The sequence below is a fragment of the Acartia tonsa genome, chromosome 1 (genome assembly GCF_053477335.1).
Source record: "Acartia tonsa isolate MP-2025a chromosome 1, ASM5347733v1, whole genome shotgun sequence".
Taxonomy (NCBI): Eukaryota; Metazoa; Arthropoda; class Copepoda; order Calanoida; family Acartiidae; genus Acartia; species Acartia tonsa.
The window spans coordinates 60,595,108-60,617,659 of NC_137260.1; the positions used below are offsets into that span (position 1 = coordinate 60,595,108).

The window sequence follows — 22,552 nt, forward strand, 5'->3', positions numbered from 1 at the left end:
AGCAGTGTTGCGGATCCGCATTGATTGTATGCGGATCCGGATCCTCCAAATTGAGAGTGCGGATCCGGCTCCGGATCCTTGACAACAAAAATAAAATTACCAAATTTTTCAAAAAATGTTTATTCTTTAATCTCGAAGTCAAAAATACTTTTAATTTTCAAGTCTGAACCTAAACCTTAAAGATTGGCTCTCATCACGAGAATGTCTGAGATGATGCCCTCCTTTGTAAAATTTGTAAGTGACTATTTTATATAAATTTAGGTAGATTTTTCCATAAATTTATACCTCAGGATCCGGATCCGAATCCGCATTTTTTTGCGGATCCGGATCCTTGGACTCAAAAAAATGCGGATCCTTCCGGATCCAGAATACTGTCATAAAGTATGAAGTTGTGAGGCTATTCTCAAACCCAATACCTCCGACGTTAGCGGGTACGCCACACCATTTACGTTTATGTCGCTAGTGTATCTTAGATTGAATGTAATAATTCCAGATAATACAAAGTTTATTCGTCAGAGATGGCCAAACGGCAGGCCGGGAATCAGTTGAACCATGACAATTGGGACGAAGAAGAAGATCAGGAGACCGCAGGAGTTTTCAAAAAGGTATTCATGCAAAAAATGTTACACCGGAGCTGGATCTTTAAATGTGTGGCTGTTGCCGTGATCGTAGTCGTTTTATCAGACTCGTTATTTTATCTTGTTGTAAAACAGTATGTTTTAACATTTATACCTCTAATGTAGGACTAATTTTTTGTGTTCTCGTGTATTTAATTTCATAATTTTATGTCATAAACTTTCTGTCATTTTTCACAATTAAATATAAAATTTGCGTAAAATAATTTTGTTATAAACATCACTAGGGCCAGTAGGACACCACGAAGCAATTCTGAAATTCAGACGATTCATATGTAGAGGACTGGCATCACCACAAACAGAAACAAATTTAAATTGCCATAACTCGTTATGGCGGGAATCTCCTTTTATGTGATCATCTAGATATTCCAGAGCATCATCGGCTTGTAATAGTGTGCGTTACTCCTAGAGATCTTAGGTTAAGTAACATTCAAAAGACACTACTTTTGTCTGAGAAGTCTTAATTGTGCATGGTAATTGCTTGTGTCTGTTTATGGGCCAAGGCATTCCTCCTACTTTTACTATTTATGTCGCAGAATTAAGTAGGAACTACTTTTAACGTCTTTAGTTTTAAAAATCTAAATACTTTTACATTACTTAAGGTATAATATTATGGATTTACTTTTTAGGCCACTGATACTGAGATATCTGGTCGTGTAATTAAGAAAGCTGCCAGGAGACGAGTAAATCCTATGGCTGCGGGTGGAGCCGCCGGCGGAGAAGAGAAGAAAAATGCCTTTGCATCATTTGGCGGATTTTCAGCAACTTCCACACCGGTTGCTGGTGGTGGATCAGATGCTTGTGGTTTTCTCAAGAAAGGTAAGCATGTTCAAAATCAAAGCTTTCAACATTTTGGATATGACCGTCATTACGGTTAGATCTGATCTTAAGAATAAGCATCTTAGAATCATTTTTAAACCTTGAGTTATGATTCTTGTCACCTACTTGGAATAGTAATACGTTTTTTTTTTCAGACTTCTAAAAATTATGGTGCTTCTATGTTGTATGCAGATGCACTATATTTATTATTTTTTGTTTGGGTGAGTGTCGTATTCGTTAATCTTTACTTTTGTGAATCTTTAAATTCTTGTATTAATGTTAAAAATGTACGGATCTACTGCAGTTCACGGTAAAATATTGCTGGTAAAGAATATTGCCAAAAATCTATGAATTTTAAAGGCTGATAGCTGCCAAACGGCTAAACGTACAGATCATACCCGCACACTTTTAAGCGGTATAAGAAGTCCTACAAATAATCTGGAATAGCCAAGATCCAATGATGAACAGGGAAAGCTTCACTGAAGAAAAAACGCGTAAAATAGGCCTTTTTCGCGCATTTCTCTACATTGCGAGATAATTATGCATTATTGATTTATGGCTATTCCAGATTATTTGTAGGCCTTCTTATGCCGCTTAAAACAGTGTGCGGGCATGATATGTACGTTCAGCCGTTTGGCAGCTAGCAGCCTTTAAAATTCATAGATTTTTGGCAATATTCGTTACCAGCAATATTTTACCGTGAACTGCAGTAGATCCAAATGTACAAATCATTGACTTATTATTCTAGTGTTTTTTTATGAAAATTTTATTTTAGGTACAGATTCCTCGGCTCCAAGTGGCGGTTTCTCATTTGGCAGTTCTGCTTCTGCCAACACATCATCCTTTTCCTTTGGCGCTGCGGCTGCCACAGCAGAGCCAGCCAAAACTGCATCATTTTCCTTTGGGTCATCAGGAACAGCTGCAACTAAAACAAGCACATTCGCCTTTGGTAGCAGCCAAGATTCCGCTGTCAAACCTGCCAGTACGGGCTTTGCCTTTGGATCATCTCCAGTAACGTCAACCGCTACAACTGCTGCTGCCAGCAAAGGATTTGCTTTTGGCTCACCAGCTGCTTCGGATGCTTCTAAATCTGGAGGATTTGTGTTTGGCAGTGCGGCTTCTAAACCATCTGCCGTAGCACAGCCTACACCAGCTTTTGCCTTTGGTAGTAGTAAGGAAGAAAAGAAGGAGGAAGCTATTGTAAAGCCTGTTTTTGGTTCTCCTGCTTCCTCTAATGGTGATTCAGCTGCTGCAAAAGGCGGAGACTTAGCTACCATGTTTAAACCTAAAGCTGGTACTTGGGCGTGTGACGTTTGTATGATCAACAATCCTTCTGACAAGACAAAGTGTGCTGCCTGTGAAACACCAAAGCCTGGATCTAAACCTGATACTAATGGCAGCATGTCAACATCTGTGTTTGGAGCGGGTGCTGCTGCTGGAGCATTCAAATTTGGTTCGGATAGTGGAGGCGGGGGTGGTGGTGGTGGTTTAGCTGCGGCCGGCGGTGGCTTCCAGTTTGGTTCAAGTAAAGAGAGCACAACTAGTACTACTTCATCGCCGATATCTGGATTTAAGTTTGGCGCCGGGGCTACGAACAGTACAACAGTGGCTGGTAAAACTGAAAGTAAAACTTCAGGCTTTGCTTTTGGTGATAAAAAGACAGACGTTGACAAAGGCGATTCCTCGGCGTTTAAGATTGGTGGCGGGGCCAGTGAATCTAAATCAACCGGCGGATTTTCTTTTGGAGCTTCATCGACTCCAAATGTTAGTGTTGGGGATAATAAAACATCAACGCCGCAATTTGGAGCTTTTGGCAAGGACTCTAGTTCAATGTTTTCAAGTGGTGTCGGGTCTGAAACTACTGCTGCCAAACCCACAGCTGGAGGATTTGCTTTTGGCAGCAGCAAGTCGGACAATTCCAATTCAAGTGACTCTAGTTCTAGTAAAGCAAACTTGGCTGGATTTGCCTTTGGAGCCAACACTACCCCTGCAACCAAAACTACGTCATTTGGAACAGAAAAGAAGGAAACTGTATCCGCGGACACAGATAGTAGCTTAGAATATAACGAGGAATTCTTGGCCCATCTGAAAGCACTAAATAAACAAGTTACACAATGGATTCAGAAGCATATCAATGAGAATTCCTATGTTATTTTGTCTCCTGTTTTTAAGGTTATTTATATTTTTAAACTAATATTTGCAGGGTTTCGGATCCGCATTGATTGTATGCGGATCCGGATCCTCAAAATTTGGTCAGTGCGGATCCGGATCCTACCGGATCCGGATCCTTGACAATAAAGATAAAATCACCAAATTTTTCAAAAGAATTTATTCTTTAATTCGAAGTCAAAAATACTTTTAATTTTCAAGTCTGAACCTAAACCTTAAAGATTGGCTCTCATCAAGAGAGTGTCTGAGATTTTATATAAATTTAGGTAGATTTTTCCATTTTTTCCGCATTTTTTTTTTGAGTCGAAGGATCCGGATCCGCATTTTTTTGCATTGAAAAAAATTGAAAAAAACATTTCTAAGAGGATAACGCTAAAGTCGTATTTAAAACTAAAATTATCACTTCATTTATTTCATGTTTATCTATATTAGGATTATGAAAAACACCTGAAAGACATAACAGAGAAATTCCCAATGAAAAAGAAATCTTCCATTGGAATATCCTCGTCCCCCCTTTCATCTGCCCCTCCTGCGGCCTCAAAGTTATCTCCACCTTCCACCGGGTTCCTTCCATCATCTTCGGCACCAAAGTTCCCATTGTCAACGTCCTCCTCTCCTGCAAATACAGCAGGAATGTGCTAACATTTTTTTTCCTATGTAAGCCTAGATTTTATTAAACTACAAAAAATAGTTATGATTTATCCTTTATTGTTTATATATTTGATTAATTTTATTTGCCTGAAAAAGTCTTGCTGAGTTAATAGAAGGATAAAACAAGCTTTCTTCAAATTTCAATACGGAATTAAAGTTTTAGGTAATTCTGCCAAAAAAATATGCACATAAAAGATTATTCTACAGGGATATAACATTAGAAGAAATTTAATTCTCATCCTTCTTTTTATGATTTTGTTTGTACTTTGTACGACTCTATAGAGGTATTACAACACAAGGTTTGCAGATTTATTTAGCAGAAAACCTACCTAACCATTTTAAAATTGTGAGATATTTGATGGGGAAAAAAATGATTAACACGTTCAAATATCAGTGAAACCCTTCTCCTTTGGAGGCTCCACCCCATCCGACTCTACCAAGACTGAGGCAGTCAAACCATTTTCATTCGGGGTGTCTGCGGATAGTAAAACTGAAAGCGTAAAACCTTTCTCCTTTGGTTCTTCAGGTATTTTGTCCTTATTCATTGTTCCTTACCTACAGTTTTAATTTAATAGGACAAAAGTATTGCTTTATTTAACCCACTTACCATTGACAAAAGTTACCTAATCAATATCTCATTTTCTTCATTGTATTATTTTAAACATAAAAGAAAAAAAATATTTATTATCAACGACCAATACGAAAGTAGCAAGTGTTGTATAGTGTACTGTGAAGCAGTAAGTAAACAGGCAAGATAGAGCAAATGCGTTTAACACCTTTTGGAGACAAATAAAATTCCACAGAGACTGTAATATCAGACTGTAAACAACTGTTAAGTGACATGTCAGTCAGACTGACGTATTCGACTTTATTATACAGATAAGTTACAAAGTACCTAAATATATATATTCATGTATTTTTAAAATGCTTGTTTACCTAAGTCTTGTTTTTTTTTATAGAAAAGTCAGCTGCTCCTGCAGCCTCTACGCCATCCTCCGGTGGGTTTTCCTTTGGACTTGCTGGAGCTCAACCACCTGCCTCCGGCGGATTCTCCTTTGGACAAGGTATTTTTTATGCAGGGAGTGAGCGAAGCGGTCATAGGGCTGTTTATTCACTATACCCCAAATTTTTATGAAAACGTATTCCTATTCGTTGGATTTACAACTTTGAGAGATTTATAGAATTTTGATATGTTGGTTCATAAAGTTGAGTGTCAAAATATTTCAACAGAAGGGGTAATTTTGTGTATCATCATTGGGATGTACATCAATATATCGGCCACTGTTTTTTCCCTTTAGATCCCTTTTTGATAAAGCTTAGGGTTGACGTTTTCACCCAGTGTGCCAAAAGCAGTTGCAACTATAGTACTGAACTTTTATTCTTAGGTACTCAATGTGTCATTTTATTACATTTAATTTTAGTTCAATTTTCATTAGGTAGTTAAAAAAAAATATTATTTCTCATACTTAAACATTCTTTATCTCTCTTTTATTATTGTAGGAATGTTTGCGCACGCTCCAGGTGCGGGCTCAACTAATGCGCCGTCTGCGGGTGATGCGGCAAATGATGAAGAGTATGAACCGCCAAAAGAAGAAGTTAAAGTTGTAAGCATTTTTTTTTATATAGTAGACATTAACTCATTATAATTTTTAATTTTCGTTGATAATATTTTAAAATGAATTTTGGCTCAATAATTCCTTGTCCCTTTGACTACTCGTGAGAAGTGGGAAGTAGGAGTTTAATACAATAAGTTGCTCTTAGAAAATTGTATTCTCTTAATGGCAAATTCTATTTCAACTTTCTTGGTTCCTAAATGTGATTTGTATAAGGATTTATGCTTCCTAAATTCTTATGATAGATTCTTTAACAATGGGCAACTACCTAAACTCATTTTGTTCGATCGACTGTTAAGCTGTATTTGATGTATTATTGTATACATGCAGTACTTTTTAGCTCCTCAGTTGCGATAGGTGGCCCCTCTCCTCCTTTTTGGGGGGTAGCCTCTCCTTGTTAGGAGGGTGGTCCTTCATTTTTATAGGGTTGCATTTCATGAGGAGGACAAAAGATGGATTTAACTTGGGTTACCCTTCGTAACGAGGACAAAAGTTGGGTTTCACTTGGGTTGCGAAAACCCAACTAATGCATGTATGGATCATTGTTGTCAACCTTGTTTACCAACGTTATAATTCCAGGTTGAAGAATCCGACGCACTGTACTCCAAGAAGTGCAAGTTGTTCTACAAGAAGGACGGTAACTACGTGGAGAAGGGAGTTGGGATGCTTCACTTGAAATCAGCTGATAACAAGAAGACACAGCTGTTGATCAGGGCGGATACCAACCTCGGCAATATTCTACTCAATATTATTCTCAATAAAGATATTCCTACAACAAGGTAAGAATAATCCATAATTTGGGTTGGTCCGTTTTCATAAACGTAACGGATAGCTCTAATATATAAGCAGTAGCAGCTACGCCCCTAGAGGCCTTTAGGGACACGTAAAATTGTTTCTTTTCAATCTATGTTAAAATCAGCTATTACTGTTTTTTTTTTAATTTTGTCGATTTCTCTGGGGAGGATGGTGGTACTATCCCATAAAATAGTTATAAACCTTCCCAGGACCTTTGAGAAGCTACCCTGTAAAGGAGAACCTGATTGGTTCAGCGGTTAGCGAAATCCTTCGGTACAAACACACCGACAGGCAGACTGACATCATGTTACTTTATTATAAGGATGGGCCGTATTTAATTAAATGTGTTTATTTGTTAATGTTCGTTTGATAGGGAGACTTTATTGTCTTAGCTTTTATGGATGTTGTCATTCTCGGTTTACTATAAACCAATAAAAATATAACTTCTAACTTCAATATAGAAATTGATTAATAAATGAAACCTGCCATAGTATTAATTCACTTTTACATAACAAATCCTTATTATTTAGGGTTGGAAAGAATAATGTAATGTTGGTATGTGTCCCAAATCCTCCCATAAATCCCAAGGATGCCGGCAATGAACCAGTCGGAATGCTTATTAGGTAAATAGTTTTTTTCTTCTGAATTAAATGGTTTTGTTCTGTTGAATTCAAGTTTCAAATTGCTTAGTCGGGCACATTATCTCTCCCCTTAGTTTGAAATAAAATATTATTTTGAAAATACGGAGTTAAAGTTCGTTTTTTGTTACTTTTGGTCGGAAGCATAATGTAGATGCTCACATGTTATTAGAATAGCCACAATGAATATTAAAATATATTAAAACAGTGTTAAGCCATGACTGTGGCACAATTCGTAGCACATTCACACGTTGCAGTGACGGTGATAAGAACGAATCCCGGTCCAACAAGTATTAAAATCTAGAATAGGCGAAATGGCTAATTACAGTTTATTACCATCAAGTTAAAACTTGCAAAGGTCGTACAATAAAAGGCCTGGGTTATTTTTAATAGTGTTCCAGGGGTGTATGTTTTCAAATTTGACCCTGCTGAGGGTGGGGGGAAATAAAAAATAAGAGAATTGGAAGCATTTTTTCCATTTTTCTCACCTTTTTGGTGAAAAAAACTAAAAGAATATGTGGGAGGGGGGATAATATGAATTAAATAAAGAGTTTTGAAAATATTTTTCCATTTTATCCCCTTCCTTGCTCGAAAAAACTAGCAGGGGAAAAAATGAATCTTGTGCAGAATATACACCCCTGTAGTGTTCTCTTTTAACGTAGCTAAGCTTCTAAATATTAACATTTTTTTATTTTTTCTTATTTCTAGGGTAAAAACTGGTGAAGATGCGGACGAATTAAAAACAAAACTTGATGATTTAAAATCAAAATAAGAAAATGAGAAAATCCACGTTTCGCGGATTTTATTGGACAGTTAAAATATATTTATTGTTAGGTAATATTCACATTCAAAAAATATTAAAATCTTTAATAAGATAATTTTTGCAGTTAAGGAATGGTTCAAATAGGTTTTTTCCTTATGAATGTTATTTTTTTTTTATATAAAGAATTGGATAAACACAACTATGTCAAAATATCAATATCATTACAATAATTAAATTAAAATTATTCCTTTGGTTAAAGGTCTATGTTTTCTAAAAAAAAAACCAAAATATTCTTTTTTCTTCGCAAGGATAATTTGAAATATTTGGAAACTTTTGCCATATTATTTTCAATCGGTTGTAAACTTTTGAAAAATAACTTAAGAATGTACAATAATATTTAGAAACCGGTTATAATATTCTCAAATAAGATTAATTTATAAAATATAAACTGTATTGATCATTGTTGAGTTTAAATATTTAAATTACTGTGATGTAAATAATAGATTAAATTAAGTTTTTTAATAAATGTACAATGCTTGTAAATTTTAGAACTTAGTTAAATAGTTTTTTTGGCATCGTATTATAGACAGCTTTTCGTGGATATTAAAATGAAAATAAAATTAAGAATAAAACCAGTTTTGTTAGCTTAGAGTGGCCGAAGGCCCGGTCTAAAAACACTGGTCATACTTTTATGATTTTTATTTTGATATTCATAGAAAAATATCTCAAATACGATGCTATACATTATTTTTCAGTATGTCTGAGAACCGATTCTAATCCAGTGAATATTAATCGGTTTCGAAGACATACTGGACCAGTAAAGAAATTAAATACTTATTACTTTTATTAAAGTCTTAAATAGTTATTAGTATGGGATATGAATTGAATGTTGATTACTTCAGCGGTTAGTTTCCAAATTTTTTTATGGTCTCTTCAGTTGTACAATAATAAAACCTTTTTTTCAAAGGACATTTATTAATTTTTGTGTAATAGCCGCTAAAGGAAACACAAGTACATTCATTTCTCACACTATTGAAAATAAAACAGTGCAGTGGTATAATTAATGAATAAATGTAATGATAAAATTTTTAGGATTATAGATTAGGTGTTTCCTTTTTGATGTACATCGAATTTTAGTCTTCATTGGAAATTTCAAGACAGGGCATTGTATTATACATTAAATTTCTTATTTAAGTAAGTTGAAATACATTTATTTTCAAATATCAATATTTAAATTATTTTATTAGATTGATATTAATGCTTCCTCCTTATAAATAGATAGTTGTTATGTTAAAATACTGGGAAATGTTACTTGCAGACAAATGCATCTTCTCCTTAGTAGAGTTCTTTGTCCGGTCAATACGGAGATCTTAAGGGAGAGTGCAGTATTTCTTTATCTTGAAATAGCGGTTTCGCCCCTAGCCTCTAGGGGCTGTGCCCCAAGAGGTAATTAAGAAACAGTTGTGGTGGTTGCAGCACCAATGTTATAATTACATGCATCAAACAAAATTTGGTTTTTTTTTCGCGGGGAGGGTGTACCCCCCCCCCCCCTCCCCACCCAAGAAACTAGCCTAAAACCACCACAGGACCAGTAGGTATATTCCCTGAAGAGTAGAATCCTATCGTTTCTGTGGTTACCGAGATCCTAGGGGTTCAGACATCATTCTACTTTGTATTATAGATAAGTTATGTAATTTTAATTATGTTACAGATTATAGGTTTCTGGTTTTCTTGAAAAATAGACAAATTGCTTGACAAAAACAAAGCTTCCCTGATAAATGAACTATTTGCCCTTAACATTAAATTCGTAGTTTGTTATAATTTTGATAGCCGGCTTTTATATTCCTTACAGTAAAGTTATATAATCTCAATAAGTTACAAAAATTGAACATCCCTAAAATTTGAATGCCGCGTTTGATAAATAGAAATGTCGATGAAATGATTCACAGAAGGATGTGATTATTAATATTAATTTCACTTTTCTTCGAAATTTACTTACCAAAACTTGATCAAAATCACGAACTTGTTACCTAGTGTTTTTTTTTAAGTTTTGTTTAATATCATTTTTTTAGTTAGGGTAAAATGAGTAGGTAATTTTATGTTCTACTACGTGATAAAAAGGAGTTAGATTTTCAACTTTTTATACTATGTACTACGTCTTGAAATTATTCAGTTTTTGAAGTTAAGCATTGTTCTTATTAACTTAACGTTTATTATTTATATTTCTACACAGAAAATAAGCCATAATTTTTAAAAATTGTATAACAACATTATAGCTATTGAAGTTCTTGCATATATAATTATTTGTTATTAGTTTCAGATAAAAGATGTCTCTGTTAGTACGACAAATGTTGCGACCATCTCCTGGTGGGATTATCAATATAACAGCCCAGCTTTGTCGACAACAAAACATTGTCAACAGGACGTTAACTGTGCAGAGTTATTGTTTTAAAAATGATTCTCTGCTTAATTATTCTAATGGGATTAAATCTACAATGCCTATTTTAAGCTCTGTCATATCAGGTTAGTTTTTAATATAAAGATTGGACAATGAACTATAAATCAACCCCCCCCCCCCCCCCCCCCTCAGTTTTAGTGTATACTTCATCCCAAGGAACTTTTCTACTTTTATAGAGCGTTTAAACGGAAAAAATACAATGTATTGAAAAGTTTTCAATGAAAGGGTAAATTACCCCCGCCCTACCCCTCTTATATATAAATGAAAATAAAATAATCATTATTTTAGTGATGAATTTCCACACAACGGCCTGCGTGGAAAGAGCCAGACAATCTACAAGAATACGCAAAAGGAAGGTTTACATGGCCAATAAGAAAAAGAAGGAAGAAAGATTAAGAAAAAATCCACCACCTCTCCCATATAAAGTTCAACTTATGCTTAAAAAGAAAGGTAAAAATAAAGTTTTAGTTAAAGTATTTTTTTAAATTATCAATTTCGGATCCGCCCCCTCCCCCCCCCCCCCAAAAAAAAAAACCAAAAAAAAACGGATTAATAAATTTTGCGGATTCTTGTTTTATTGCGGATTTTCGGATTCTGGATTCTAGCAATAATTTTAAATGTCTTATAAATAAAGAAGTTTTAGTCCCTACAGCGGACATAATGAATATGGCAGAAATATATATATGTGAACTCTTCAATTTATCTTGTATTACTAGGAATAACCGAGACCCCAGATAGTAAGAGAGAGGTTGATGATAAACCATTTCCCACGGATGATGTGTGGGATGAACATTTTTTCACCTGGAAACGACACAGTGTGGAAGAAGCTCTTGCATTCCTAAGGAACGTGGACGCTTTTATTTTAACAATATTCCAATTTGAGTACTTTTTCCTAGCCAAAAGGGGACTATCCACGAACCAGAGCAAGTGATTCTAAGCATCTTCCAGCATTGACCCATAGTATTTTTTTAGTGAATATACTAGGTTTATGTTTAATATTTGCTTTATCGACTAAAAAGTTAGGTTTCACCATGGTTTTATATGAAAAAAAACTTTGAAATGTAAAGCAATTTTTAAAGCAATATCATCAAATGCTTTGTTGAGTTCAAAGGACAAAATAAAATAACACTGCAGTAAAGCATCAAATGTTGTAAATTGCAAAAGTACATTAATTAAACTGTTTACAAGTTACCAACCCTTTTTCTAAATATACATTTTTAATCACAATAATATACTTTTGTGTCAAAGCTTTTAAACAACAGTTTGAACTCATCAAAACATTCGATGATATTGCACCAAACTATGCTTAACATTTCAAAGTTTTTTTCATATAAAACCTTGGTGAAACCTAACTTTTTAGTCGATAAAGCAAATATTAAACATAAACGTAGTATATTTACTAAAAAAAATACTATGGGTCAATGCTGGAAGATGCTTAGAATCACTTGCTCTTGTTCGTGGATAGTACTCTTAGATGCGGATTTTTTTGTAAAAGATGCCTAGAAATTCTACAATCAATTTAAAGTTACGATTATGCTAAATGGAACAAATGACACTTTCCCTGCAGGTATAATACCTGCGGTGCCCTACCCGGCAGGTCTTTTCTGTTCGGATGAAAAATGTCCTGTATTAGAGTAAAACTCAAATACAATAGGAAAATACGAAACTCCCTGCCCCCCCCCCCCAAAAAAAAAATGAACCAATTCTAAAAATTGTTTAAGGATTCTTAATTTACATATCCGTTTTTTGAGGATTGCCTAACTGCCCCCCGAATAGAAATTTTGTTTTTGGTTTTATCCCAATCATAGAACTTTAAAGGATAATTCAAATATAGGTAGGTATTGAATTAATAAAATAATCACGTAAAACAGGGAGCACTACCATCCAACAATGTTAGACGATTCTTCAGCACTTATAAACGTTAGAGTAGAGTTTGATTTAAGCACCAACAAAAAGGAGAAGTAAGTATTTTGTTTCCTACCTATATAAAAAAAAACAAGGATTACAACATCCATAAGTAGGGAATCACTAAAAAATCATGGACGGGAATACGTACAAGTAGATTTAAGGAGTAAAAAGTAAAGAAAATACCTAATGCGTTATTTGAAAGAATCTGTCATTTACAAATGGCAGAAAAATGCAACTCACTGTGTCTTTTTGTCAGTGTTATATCCCCGGTTCCTTTGATAAGGGGGGTGTTTTTAATGCAACCATCTCGTAATCAGTGAGCAAATGGCACTTAGAATTCGAATTTCGATCTGAACTTTTGCATGAGTAATCCTTGGTAGGTCTATTTTCCCTAAATCGAACAAAAAGTTGGAAAAGTAACGGTTATCGGCTGGCGGCTCAGCGGTTTTTCCATTTTTTGGATATCTATATTGCAAATTAGTCACGAAACCTATCTCCACATAATACTCTTTTCTACTCCAAAAGGCTATCAAACGGTTCTACACGGTAGCTGTTGGTACTAGAAGTTTTAAAAATGGTTATTGCTATCATTTAACATGAATTAAACTAAAAATATGTTTTAAAAAGTTGATTCCTATGTAATTGATGGTGGATTTACCCTGAAAATAGGCAAAAAAACGGCTAAACGGCTGAGCCGCCAGCCGTTACTTTTCCAACTTTTTGTTCGATTTAGGGAAAATAGACCTACCAAGGATTACTCATGCAAAAGTTCAGATCGAAATTCGAATTCTAAGTGCCATTTGCTCACTGATTACGAGATGGTTGCATTAAAAAACCCCCCCTTAAATCAAACTTTGGCTACTTTTACACAATGTCCTTTTCCTCGGAGTAAGGTATTGAGAATTATATTGACTCCCTTGTTTTTAATTGGTAGATCTGATATAAAAATTTTGTCCATTAAATTATTGACAATTCCTGTTAAAATATTGCTTTCAATTTATGGGCACAATTCTCTTTCTCCATTTTGAAAACACTTTAGTACATATTTTTGCCTAGGTATATTGAGCCCTTCAATAAGATGATTCCTCTGTACCATGCTTTTGAGCGTGGCGTTGTGGAGAAGTCTGTTCTTGCTTTTGCCCACAAAATGGAGGATCAGCAAGCTGCCCTCGAGGCTGGGGCCAAGAAAGCTGGCGGGCCCGATCTCATTGATGATATTGCTAAGGTGATTATTTTACTCTGACTTTAGAAAATTAAATAAGATAAACCTTCTAATAATCAGAAATAATTCTATACAGAATTAAAATGTACCTATGAAATTTGGATACCTAATGTTTCTTCGTCAAAACCATATCTTGATTAACCTTTCGATTCCTCACCCCCTTCCCAACAACAATTTAAAGTAAACTAATGGGAGAGAGAGTTTTTGATGTTTTGGAGAAGAATTCTTAACTGGCTATTGTCCACTCGCCCTGAATATTATTTAACTTATTCCAGTCTTGGCCAAAAGCGCTTCAAATCCAAAAAAAATAAAAATTTATTGCTATTGCTTCTAAACCAGTGTGACATGAATATTTAAAGGTGTTAAAACTATGGAACATAAACAGAACTCATACATTACTAATTAAGTCTAAATATAGTTCTTCATCCAACAAATTCCCTATAGGTATGTACCCAATCTAATAATCCATATTCATCTAAATTATAATTATATTTTCAGGGTAAAATTGATATCATTGACTTTGATTACTTTATTGCACACGAAGATATTGCTCTGGAGCTTAAGCCTCTTCTTGGACTACTAAGGAAAGATTTAAAAATATTTCTTTCGATATCAAATAATATGTAACATTAGTATTTTGGGTTCGTATTTATAATTTAGAAATAATATCAACTATCGTCAAAGTTTAAAATAAATAATACTTAAATTGACGTACCAATTATCATATAATGACAGATTGTCACGTTATTATTATTAATATAGAAAAGTTTTATAGCTATTCCAATCGAACTGAGAATGATTAATTTTATTTTAAAAATTTCGTGTCTTAATGCCTAATTTTACACCCAGAAAAATTATCGACATGAATTTTTAAATCTTCAAAACTACAGAGATCAGTTTCCCAAGAAAAACTTGGGAACAGTGGGCACTGATATGCAGAAAATGGTCAAAACCTTTTGTAACGGTCAGATGATCGAGATTGTGAAGCCAAAACCGGTCCCGGGCGCCAAGGAGGACCCAACCTTTGCCTACTGTGACGCACTGATAGGCCGGCTGGACATGAAGGATGAGGAGATTAAAGTTAACCTGGAAACTATTCTTGGAGGCCTTATGGAGGCTGCTCCCAAAAAGACCAACGCTTTTCTGCAAAGAGCTAAGATTTTTGTAGATGATAGAATGGAAAAATTTACCATTTACAGCGATCTGATTAATGATAAGAAGTATAAGGAATACGTTAAAAAATCTGCCACTGCTTAATTTTATATAAAAAAAACTAATAAAATTGTTACATTTACAGATTAAACAAAATGTACAAACACACACATAAACTGGTAAACTGTCACACGGTGTACAGAGCAGCTGTGCGCCAGGACGTACAGATGTACAGATCTGTCCTGCGTACGGATTTACTGAGGCTGGGGGAAATAAGGAGTCCTATGATTGGAGCTGCTATGAATTATGCCACAGATCCTAACAAAAGACCAGGTTAATATTAATCTTTCATTACAAAAGTGTAAAGATTCTTTCTTTGGCTTGAATCATCGTGTAAAATATATTTTACTACTATTTACTTTTTACTTAGCAGAATAGAATGTTTATTCAAATGTTTTTATTTTATGGGTTTGAATGAGGGTTTGGAATAACCTTAAAGTTTTCATTTGTATATTTTTATTTGTGCAGGTTTTCTGTAAATATAGTATGTTCTGTTCTCTACGCGGCAATCTTATTAATGTATTTCAAGCTCTAGCCTATGCTACATGCAGGCCACCTTCCTACTTTCAGCAATATAACTAGTTTAAAGTTTACTTACTGTTATTGTGATAATCAATCTTGATGTTAGTGCCCTACTAATGCAGAAAATTGTCCTTGAAATTAATAATTTTCAGGGATTTAAAGGGATAAGACAATTGACGATAAATTGATGTACATCCCTATTCCCCAATGATGATGATACACAAAATTGCCCCTTCTATAGATTACAATAACTAAGTGATTTTAAGACACTCTAATAAATGAACCTAACAAATAAAATTCAATGAAAGTCGCCAAGATTGATAAGCCAACGAATAAGAAAATGCTATTGAAAGACTTTGGTGACTAGTGTAATAAACAGCTCAATGTCTCCTCCCCTCTTCCCCTGAATAATATTACAATGAACTTAATCACATAAAATAGACACCTATCTCAATATTAACTTCATTTGTTCAGGATTTTTCGAATCATTTGTGAGAAATATTCAAGAAGAGTTTTCAAAAAATAAAGAAATGAAAGAGAGTCTTCAAAAATTTCGCGAAGAGGCCAAAAAATTAGAAGAATCAGAGGCATTAAAAGAGGCGAGAAGAAAATTTCAAAATATTGAGGGAGAATCTGCTAAATCTTCAAATGTTTTTAAGTAAGATATTTTTGTAGTATTTTGTTGGTAAAAAATTCCTAAGACTAATAATATTCAAGACATCTGTGTGTGTAGTTTTTATTCGCTTAACTCGTCCTTAAAAATAATATCCTAATGAAATGTGCGTAATAAAATAATAGGATTTATTGTTCTATTTTCGTTTCTATTTCAATTCAAATTAGGTAGGTAACAAATAGAAATAATAGGATGAAGGGAATCCCATCTAATTGCATATCTAAATCCATCGCAAAATCCACTAATTATATATTTTTCAGGGATCAATTTTCAGACATATCAGGCAAGCTGAAAGAATCCGTGGAAGACCTCTCCAAGAACGAGAAATGGAAAAAAGCGTCAGAATTTACAGAAAATTTTAGTAAATCCACGGCTAAAGCCGGCGAATCTTTGGGCAAAGCCGCAGAGAATATCAGCCAGACAAATGCATTTAAAAGTGCCACTAATGTTGCTAGTTATGTAAAGTAAGTTTTTTGCAAAAACAAATTGATATATATGGAAAAGTTTTACCTTTTCCAAGCCGTTGTTATGAACCTATCGTTTTTACAGATATGAACGAATTCCAAAAGTTGTATAATTTTTTCAACTTTCGTTATCCTTTAAGTTTAAGTGCAAGTATATCTATAATTTTGCATATCTTACATGTTTTTTTTTAATTTTTTTAGGGCTAAAACTACTAGAAGTTAATTTTCCGTTATATGAGTTATAATAATATTAAATGAAATGGCATTTACCTTTTGACAATACCAAAAAAGCCAAAGTTTTCATGTAAATTAATTTTATATTACTATTTTACATTTATAGTATTAGTTTGCTAAGGCAATGTAATGTACCTAATGATTAAGCCAACATTGAACATGAATTTAATTTTAGAGAAGAGTTGGATGGTAAAACTCTTGGTGGCAAAGTGTACAGACCTCCTGCAGTACTCAGGTTTGAAATTTTATTTTAAAACAAGGATGACAACATTCATAAGAAATCATGGAATGAACAAACGAACAAAGTGAGTTATAGAGCAAATGCTCAGTTCCCATAAAGAAAATAGAGTAAATATGAAATTGTAAACTCAAAAATATAACGAAACCTTTTAATAATAATAATGTTTTTGTGTTATATCTTGACCTACAGACAGACACACAAAATAATATGTAGACTAGATGCGCATATGACAAAGGAATAATCACTGAAAATTTCCGCTATAATCATATTACATCTCACACCTAGGCTTTAGGATAAACAGATAGTTTCAGGATTTAAACAGACTTGCAAACTTTTTGGTTATGGTTAAATTGTTCCTATGCGACTTAGATTTTTTTATCTCATTCAAAGAAACATCTTTCAAAAAATAAAATTTCTAACAAGGTACGAGGAAGTTCATTGTTTATTTTAAATCTTAAGTATGAAAGTTAATATGTTTCCAGTATGGCTTCCAAACCGAATAATATCTGCTGGATAAGCAACGGTCCTCAGCTATACTGAAAAATCATGCATAGCATTGTATTACAGACAATTTTCCACAAATATTAATATAAAATTATAAAATTAAAACCAGTTTTGGTAGCCCGGACCTTCGACCCCTCGGGGCTTAAAAAACTGGTTTTAATCTTAAAATTTTCCATTTTGATATCCCCGGAAACCTTTCTATAATACTATGCGATAAATAACTATTATTTCCTATCAGAAAACGGACAGAATGGGATGGAGAAGAGAGAATTATCGAGGCTAACGAGGATGCCACGGGTGTTGAGCTCCATAAAGATTCCAAGTTCTACCAGAGCTGGCAAACTTTCAAGGATACAAATCCTGTTGTCAATAAATTTGTCGATTACAGGTGATTTTGATTTATTAAACATATTATTATTTCATAGCATTCTTTTATATGATTATGGTATGTTTGTGTGGTAGGGTGAAGCGTTTCAACCCTACAACGCGATCAGCCCATCTCATAGTGTCATTCTTTTTTTATGCGTACGTTTCATGAAAACCAATCTTATTTTATTTATTTTAGAGTAAAATTTGAAGAATCCGACAATCCCCTGGTGCGGTCTGCCAGAATTTTAACCGACAAAGTTCAGGACATATTTGGTAGCGTGTTTACAAGGACAGAATTGTCCGAAGTGCTGACAGAAATTGTCAAGATGGATCCAAATTTTGATAAAGAACAGTTCTTGAAAGACTGCGAGACTGACTTTATTCCCAATATTCTTGAGGTAAGCTTAACTATTTTCTTGGACGTTTGAATGAACTAATAAAGCTAGGAATGACTGTAGACAAAGTATTTTGACATATTTGAGAAAATTATAATTGCATCAATAACAAGCTTACACCATTTTTGACAGAAGTAAGAATATATTTTTTGATTACATTGCCATTGAATTAGACATTTAAGTTAGTATTTAAACGTTTAGAATCTACTACCAAACAAAAAAATAATCTTATTTTCTCCTTATACTCGAGGTTTGGAAAGACGAATGGACGTAGTAGATGTACAGAGAAATCTATTAGTTTTTGGTTTGAAGGGATTATTATATTTTTTTTCTCGAAAAATGGTATTTCAATTGATTACATTATTCTTTGTTCATTGATAAATTTTGTAATGAGTTCTTTTGACGTTATATGTAACTATGTACATATTTTAAAACAAAGATAAGATTATGGCACTAAAAATCTGTTCTTTAGTCATTAAAGATAAGAGAAGGATTCTTCTCTATTAATGTTATTGCATTTATATTCTTTTCATTTTAAAAGTGATTATTTAATGTTATTTTGTTAGATGGTGAAAGGGGTATCTCAAAGCTTAAGTTAAGTATGATTTAGTGATAGAAGTTCATTGATTTTAGTTACTTGTTATCTGACTAAAGTTAAAAGGTTAAAAAGTGTTAAGAAAAAAAGGAAAATTCCTGAAAATATTGTTTAGTTATAATTAAAAGTGATTCATTTAGATATTAATCTTATATATATATATATATATATATTTCTTAATTCATAGTAACATATTTAACAAAGGGTATTATGAGATATATATGATATTTTGAAATTGTGTTTTCAAAGCTATTATGTTTTTCAAACTCATCGAGGAACTACCAGTTTGTTTTGATCCTTTAATTAACGACGTTGAGTTATGATAAATTAGCCTTTAGTCGTGTAGGGAATAGTTTATTGAAAAAAATATGTTTGATTTTAGTCTATGACTCGTGGAGATCTAGAAATTTTGGAAGATTGGTGTTATGAGGCCCCGTTTAACATCCTTGCCACTCCTATCAGACAAGCAAGACAAATGGGATATATTATTTCTTCAAGGGTAAGATTTATATTTATTCAAGTCTTAACTATTTTTGTCATATAGAAATATTTTGTATATTCGTATTTTATTTTAGCTGTATTTTAAACAAAGGTTTACGTTTTCATGTTTTAATTTAGTTTTATGGCCCCAATTTTTTATAGCAAAATGAGTGGTAGATTAGCAATGAATACATTTATTTCTGTTATAAAACAATAGGAAGTACTAAAAACTTAAATATTTAGTGATTTTTTAAAATTAAGCTTTTTTGTCGCCTTTCCTTGTTATTAACCTATCATATATAAGAAATAAAGAGTGCTCCCCTAGCATCTAAGGGCCCTGTATTCAATAGGGTAAGTTAGAAGGGGGCATAAAGTAGCCTAAAACCATCTAGAGACCTATTTCAAGCTTCCAAAAAAAAATAAGAACTCTAATCAGATCAGTAGTTATTGAAATCTTAAGCTTAAGACAAAAAAACTTACTTCTTTATATATTTAACTGGCGACTGTGCCCATAGCATTTGGCATGAAAATAGCCTAAAACCACCCCAAGACCTTTGTGAATCTAACCAAAAATGGAGAACCCAATCGATTAAGTAGTTTTTGAAATCTTAAGCTACAAACAAAAAAATCTGCTACATTATACATAGAATAGGATAGGTTATAAGTACCCCGAAGACAATTTATATTTCTAAAGTACACTTATTATAATGCTATTAATAAATCTAGAGTAATATAATAAAGTGAAAGTTAAATAAAGTATTATTACTCAGGAATGCAGGGATAGGACAATTCAATTAATTATTTATTCTCAACAATTCTTGGGTAATTGGTAAATGTATGTATTAATTTAACTAGAATTATCCTTTCCCCCCTGAGTAAAATTAATGTAGCTATTGATTAAGACACTTGTTTTAAAATATGTGTTATGTTAACTTTAAGGATTTTAATTAAATCAAGGCTAAAATTTGACTCATCAATGAAAAGAGATTTAAGCTAAATAAAATTGCTATAAAATATATATATATAGTTACTCATTGTTTTTGTTGTAGTCTATTTTGTATTTTTTAATTTAATTGGTTAGGGAATAGTGATAGCTGATTTAACCTAGAAAAACGGCTTTTAACCTTAAGAAATATGATAAAGCATTTTTTAAATATATGTATAACTTTGCCGTTTTAGAGATTTGCTTTTAAAAGATATTTTTTTATTGAAGCATATCATAAGATAGACTACAAAATTGGCTAAAATGTTGCAACACCTTTGTAATCAGCTGATTAAGTCAAAATAGTTATTATACTGATTTCCTGTATTTTTATATCGAAATATTTTTAGAATGATTATGTAATACCTATCTATCTATTGTTAGTTTTTTCAAATAGTGACAAATCTGCTTTAATTAAACTATTTTTATGGCTTAAGATATAAAATAAACGCTCGATTGGTTATGGTGATTCAAATATTATATGTGAAATAAATATGTTAAGTGGTTAATGCATTCGAAAACGTAGTTTAATGATTTTAAAACTTGTTTAAAAGTAAATTACAGTATTTTCAAGTATTTTCTGGTTAGTTATTAAAAAGAGGCTTTTAATAAAAAGACAAGAAAGGCAAAGTAAACTAAAAAAAATATTGGACAAGTGAAATTAAATATTGTTTCTGCAGTCTAAATGAGGAAGAAGGTTGTCATTACCTTCAATATTCAGCTTGTTAATGCTGAGAATGAATGTTGAATACCTATACGTTGATATTATGACAGGGTGAAGATTGTTGTCCTTTTAGGTTGCTAACATGGGCATAAATTGTTGGTCTGTTTTTATTCCAGTAGGATGGGAGGGGATGGGAGGATCATTATTTTAGCCAGCTACAAGTTTCACTTTGTTAGAGCTAATCTGGTGTAAGATAGAAGTAATAATATCCATAATGCTGCGCTACTCACACTGCCAATGATATCTAGGTACTTGACATTGACGGGCTGGACCTTGCCATGGGTAAGATGATGGAGCAGGGACCTGTGCTGGTCATCACATTCAACAGCCAGCAGATCCTCTGTGTCAAGGACAAGTCCGGCAAGGTCATCGAGGGCAGTGAGGATAAGGTCAGTAGTAGTTCTGTAAAAAGTGTAGCTGCTCTATAACTAGAGTTTTCTGCTTCTTCTTCCGTCTAAAAAGGAAAGAAATTCATCCAGCAACTAAGGAATTTTTACTGTAAAAAATCGGTTTCATTAGACATTCACAAACCTATTCGAAAATGTCATGTAGAAAAAAAATCGCTATATTTTATTGTTGTGAAACATTTTACTTATTATACTTACTGCGTTACTTAAGATCATTTTATAATTAACTTTTTTATACCTTTTGAAAAAGTAGTAGAATTTATTCAATTACAGTTACAATTTTGCGTTCCCTTTAATTTATACCTATCAAATTTTCGTTTGCTTAAAGTACTAAAAAATTCAAATGTTTTTTTATGAAGTTTTTAAAATATCAAAAGTTTTCATTAAAACCAATCTTGTTATTAAAATTGTCTTAGTTCTTTCCATTAAACTCTTCATAAAAAAAAATAACTCAAATGTTTGTTTAGGTTATGCTAGTAACATATGTCTGGGTAATGTGTAGAGATCAAACAGAACTAAACCCCAGAGCTGCCTGGAGACTGCTGGACCTCTCTGCTCAAAGCCAGGAGCAGTACCTGTAATGCGGTCACCCATTCTAATATTTCTTAACCCCAGTACAATTTTCTATCCCTTTCTCTTGCATCTTAAACCTTTAGACAGGGTTATGGCATCTGAAGAAAAACTAATGTTTTAAGCAAAATATTTTTCTTCAATTTTCATATCCCTGTCCTTAAACCTTACTAGATTCATTCTGTCTCTTAATATCTCTAAAAATGCTTCCAAATTAAAACAGATTACTTGACAATTTGAAAACTTTTTATTAGTTTATGTGTGTTGGAAGTTTTGTTGAAATCTTGAATATTTACCTTTAAATATTGTTAGTTCTAGAATTGTTGGCATTATATGATCATTAAAATTATGTATGTAAATATTTTTTTTTCTATTTTTTGCAAGGTTGGAATATTTCACTTATAGGCAAACTGATTTCTCTCTTCTATCTTTCTGCCAATCAAAATTAATCATGTTATGTTTAATCTTATTCTTTTTTTACCAGAAGGAATGGTAGAAGAAAAAAAAGT

General features: G+C 33.1%; 3 protein-coding genes across 12 annotated transcripts; all 3 read left to right on the forward strand.

The window, feature by feature from the left end:
- Positions 1–458: 458 nt before the first annotated feature.
- Positions 459–10,409, forward strand: LOC145325447 (uncharacterized). Of its 9 annotated transcripts, none has more exons than XM_080168451.1 (12): positions 459–605; positions 1,265–1,454; positions 2,230–3,626; positions 4,056–4,251; positions 4,666–4,800; positions 5,234–5,338; positions 5,775–5,878; positions 6,467–6,666; positions 7,213–7,305; positions 8,029–8,154; positions 8,485–8,987; positions 9,077–9,306. In XM_080168451.1, exons 1-10 carry the CDS (start codon positions 519–521, stop codon positions 8,090–8,092), a joined length of 2,571 nt encoding a protein of 856 aa, XP_080024577.1. In that variant the 5' UTR covers positions 459–518; the 3' UTR covers positions 8,093–8,154; positions 8,485–8,987; positions 9,077–9,306. The 9 variants fall into 9 exon arrangements, with proteins under 9 accessions (XP_080024577.1, XP_080024590.1, XP_080024584.1 ...); XM_080168464.1 differs by having other exon boundaries at positions 9,086–9,306; XM_080168458.1 differs by having other exon boundaries at positions 9,131–9,306.
- Positions 10,402–14,979, forward strand: mRpL1 (mitochondrial ribosomal protein L1). 2 transcript variants are annotated; one of them, XM_080168507.1, is made up of 7 exons: positions 10,402–10,606; positions 10,830–10,991; positions 11,258–11,388; positions 12,417–12,502; positions 13,506–13,674; positions 14,170–14,256; positions 14,563–14,979. In XM_080168507.1, exons 1-7 carry the CDS (start codon positions 10,411–10,413, stop codon positions 14,926–14,928), a joined length of 1,197 nt encoding a protein of 398 aa, XP_080024633.1. In that variant the 5' UTR covers positions 10,402–10,410; the 3' UTR covers positions 14,929–14,979. The 2 variants fall into 2 exon arrangements, with proteins under 2 accessions (XP_080024633.1, XP_080024627.1); XM_080168501.1 differs by having other exon boundaries at positions 14,170–14,253; positions 14,560–14,979.
- Positions 14,979–22,526, forward strand: LOC145325509 (mitochondrial import inner membrane translocase subunit TIM44). Its single transcript, XM_080168491.1, has 9 exons — positions 14,979–15,156; positions 15,880–16,063; positions 16,339–16,542; positions 16,952–17,011; positions 17,760–17,909; positions 18,087–18,288; positions 19,263–19,379; positions 21,315–21,455; positions 21,941–22,526. The coding sequence occupies exons 1-9, from the start codon at positions 14,979–14,981 to the stop codon at positions 22,052–22,054; spliced, it is 1,350 nt and encodes a 449-aa protein (XP_080024617.1). The 3' UTR covers positions 22,055–22,526.
- Positions 22,527–22,552: the final 26 nt, after the last annotated feature.

Excerpts from the sequence above, each read along its gene's own strand:
- LOC145325447 (XM_080168482.1), top strand. The coding sequence starts at position 519 with ATGGCCAAACGGCAGGCCGGGAATCAGTTGAACCATGACAATTGGGAC. Across the intron at positions 4,801-5,233 it reads TTTCTCCTTTGGTTCTTCAG|AAAAGTCAGCTGCTCCTGCA; the intron begins GTATTTTGTCCT and ends TTTTTTTTATAG. Across the intron at positions 5,339-5,774 it reads CGGATTCTCCTTTGGACAAG|GAATGTTTGCGCACGCTCCA; the intron begins GTATTTTTTATG and ends TTATTATTGTAG.
- mRpL1 (XM_080168507.1), top strand. The coding sequence starts at position 10,411 with ATGTCTCTGTTAGTACGACAAATGTTGCGACCATCTCCTGGTGGGATT. Across the intron at positions 10,607-10,829 it reads TTTAAGCTCTGTCATATCAG|TGATGAATTTCCACACAACG; the intron begins GTTAGTTTTTAA and ends TCATTATTTTAG. Across the intron at positions 12,503-13,505 it reads AGCACCAACAAAAAGGAGAA|GTATATTGAGCCCTTCAATA; the intron begins GTAAGTATTTTG and ends ATTTTTGCCTAG.
- LOC145325509 (XM_080168491.1), top strand. The coding sequence starts at position 14,979 with ATGTACAAACACACACATAAACTGGTAAACTGTCACACGGTGTACAGA. Across the intron at positions 16,064-16,338 it reads AAATCTTCAAATGTTTTTAA|GGATCAATTTTCAGACATAT; the intron begins GTAAGATATTTT and ends TATATTTTTCAG. Across the intron at positions 16,543-16,951 it reads AATGTTGCTAGTTATGTAAA|AGAAGAGTTGGATGGTAAAA; the intron begins GTAAGTTTTTTG and ends ATTTAATTTTAG.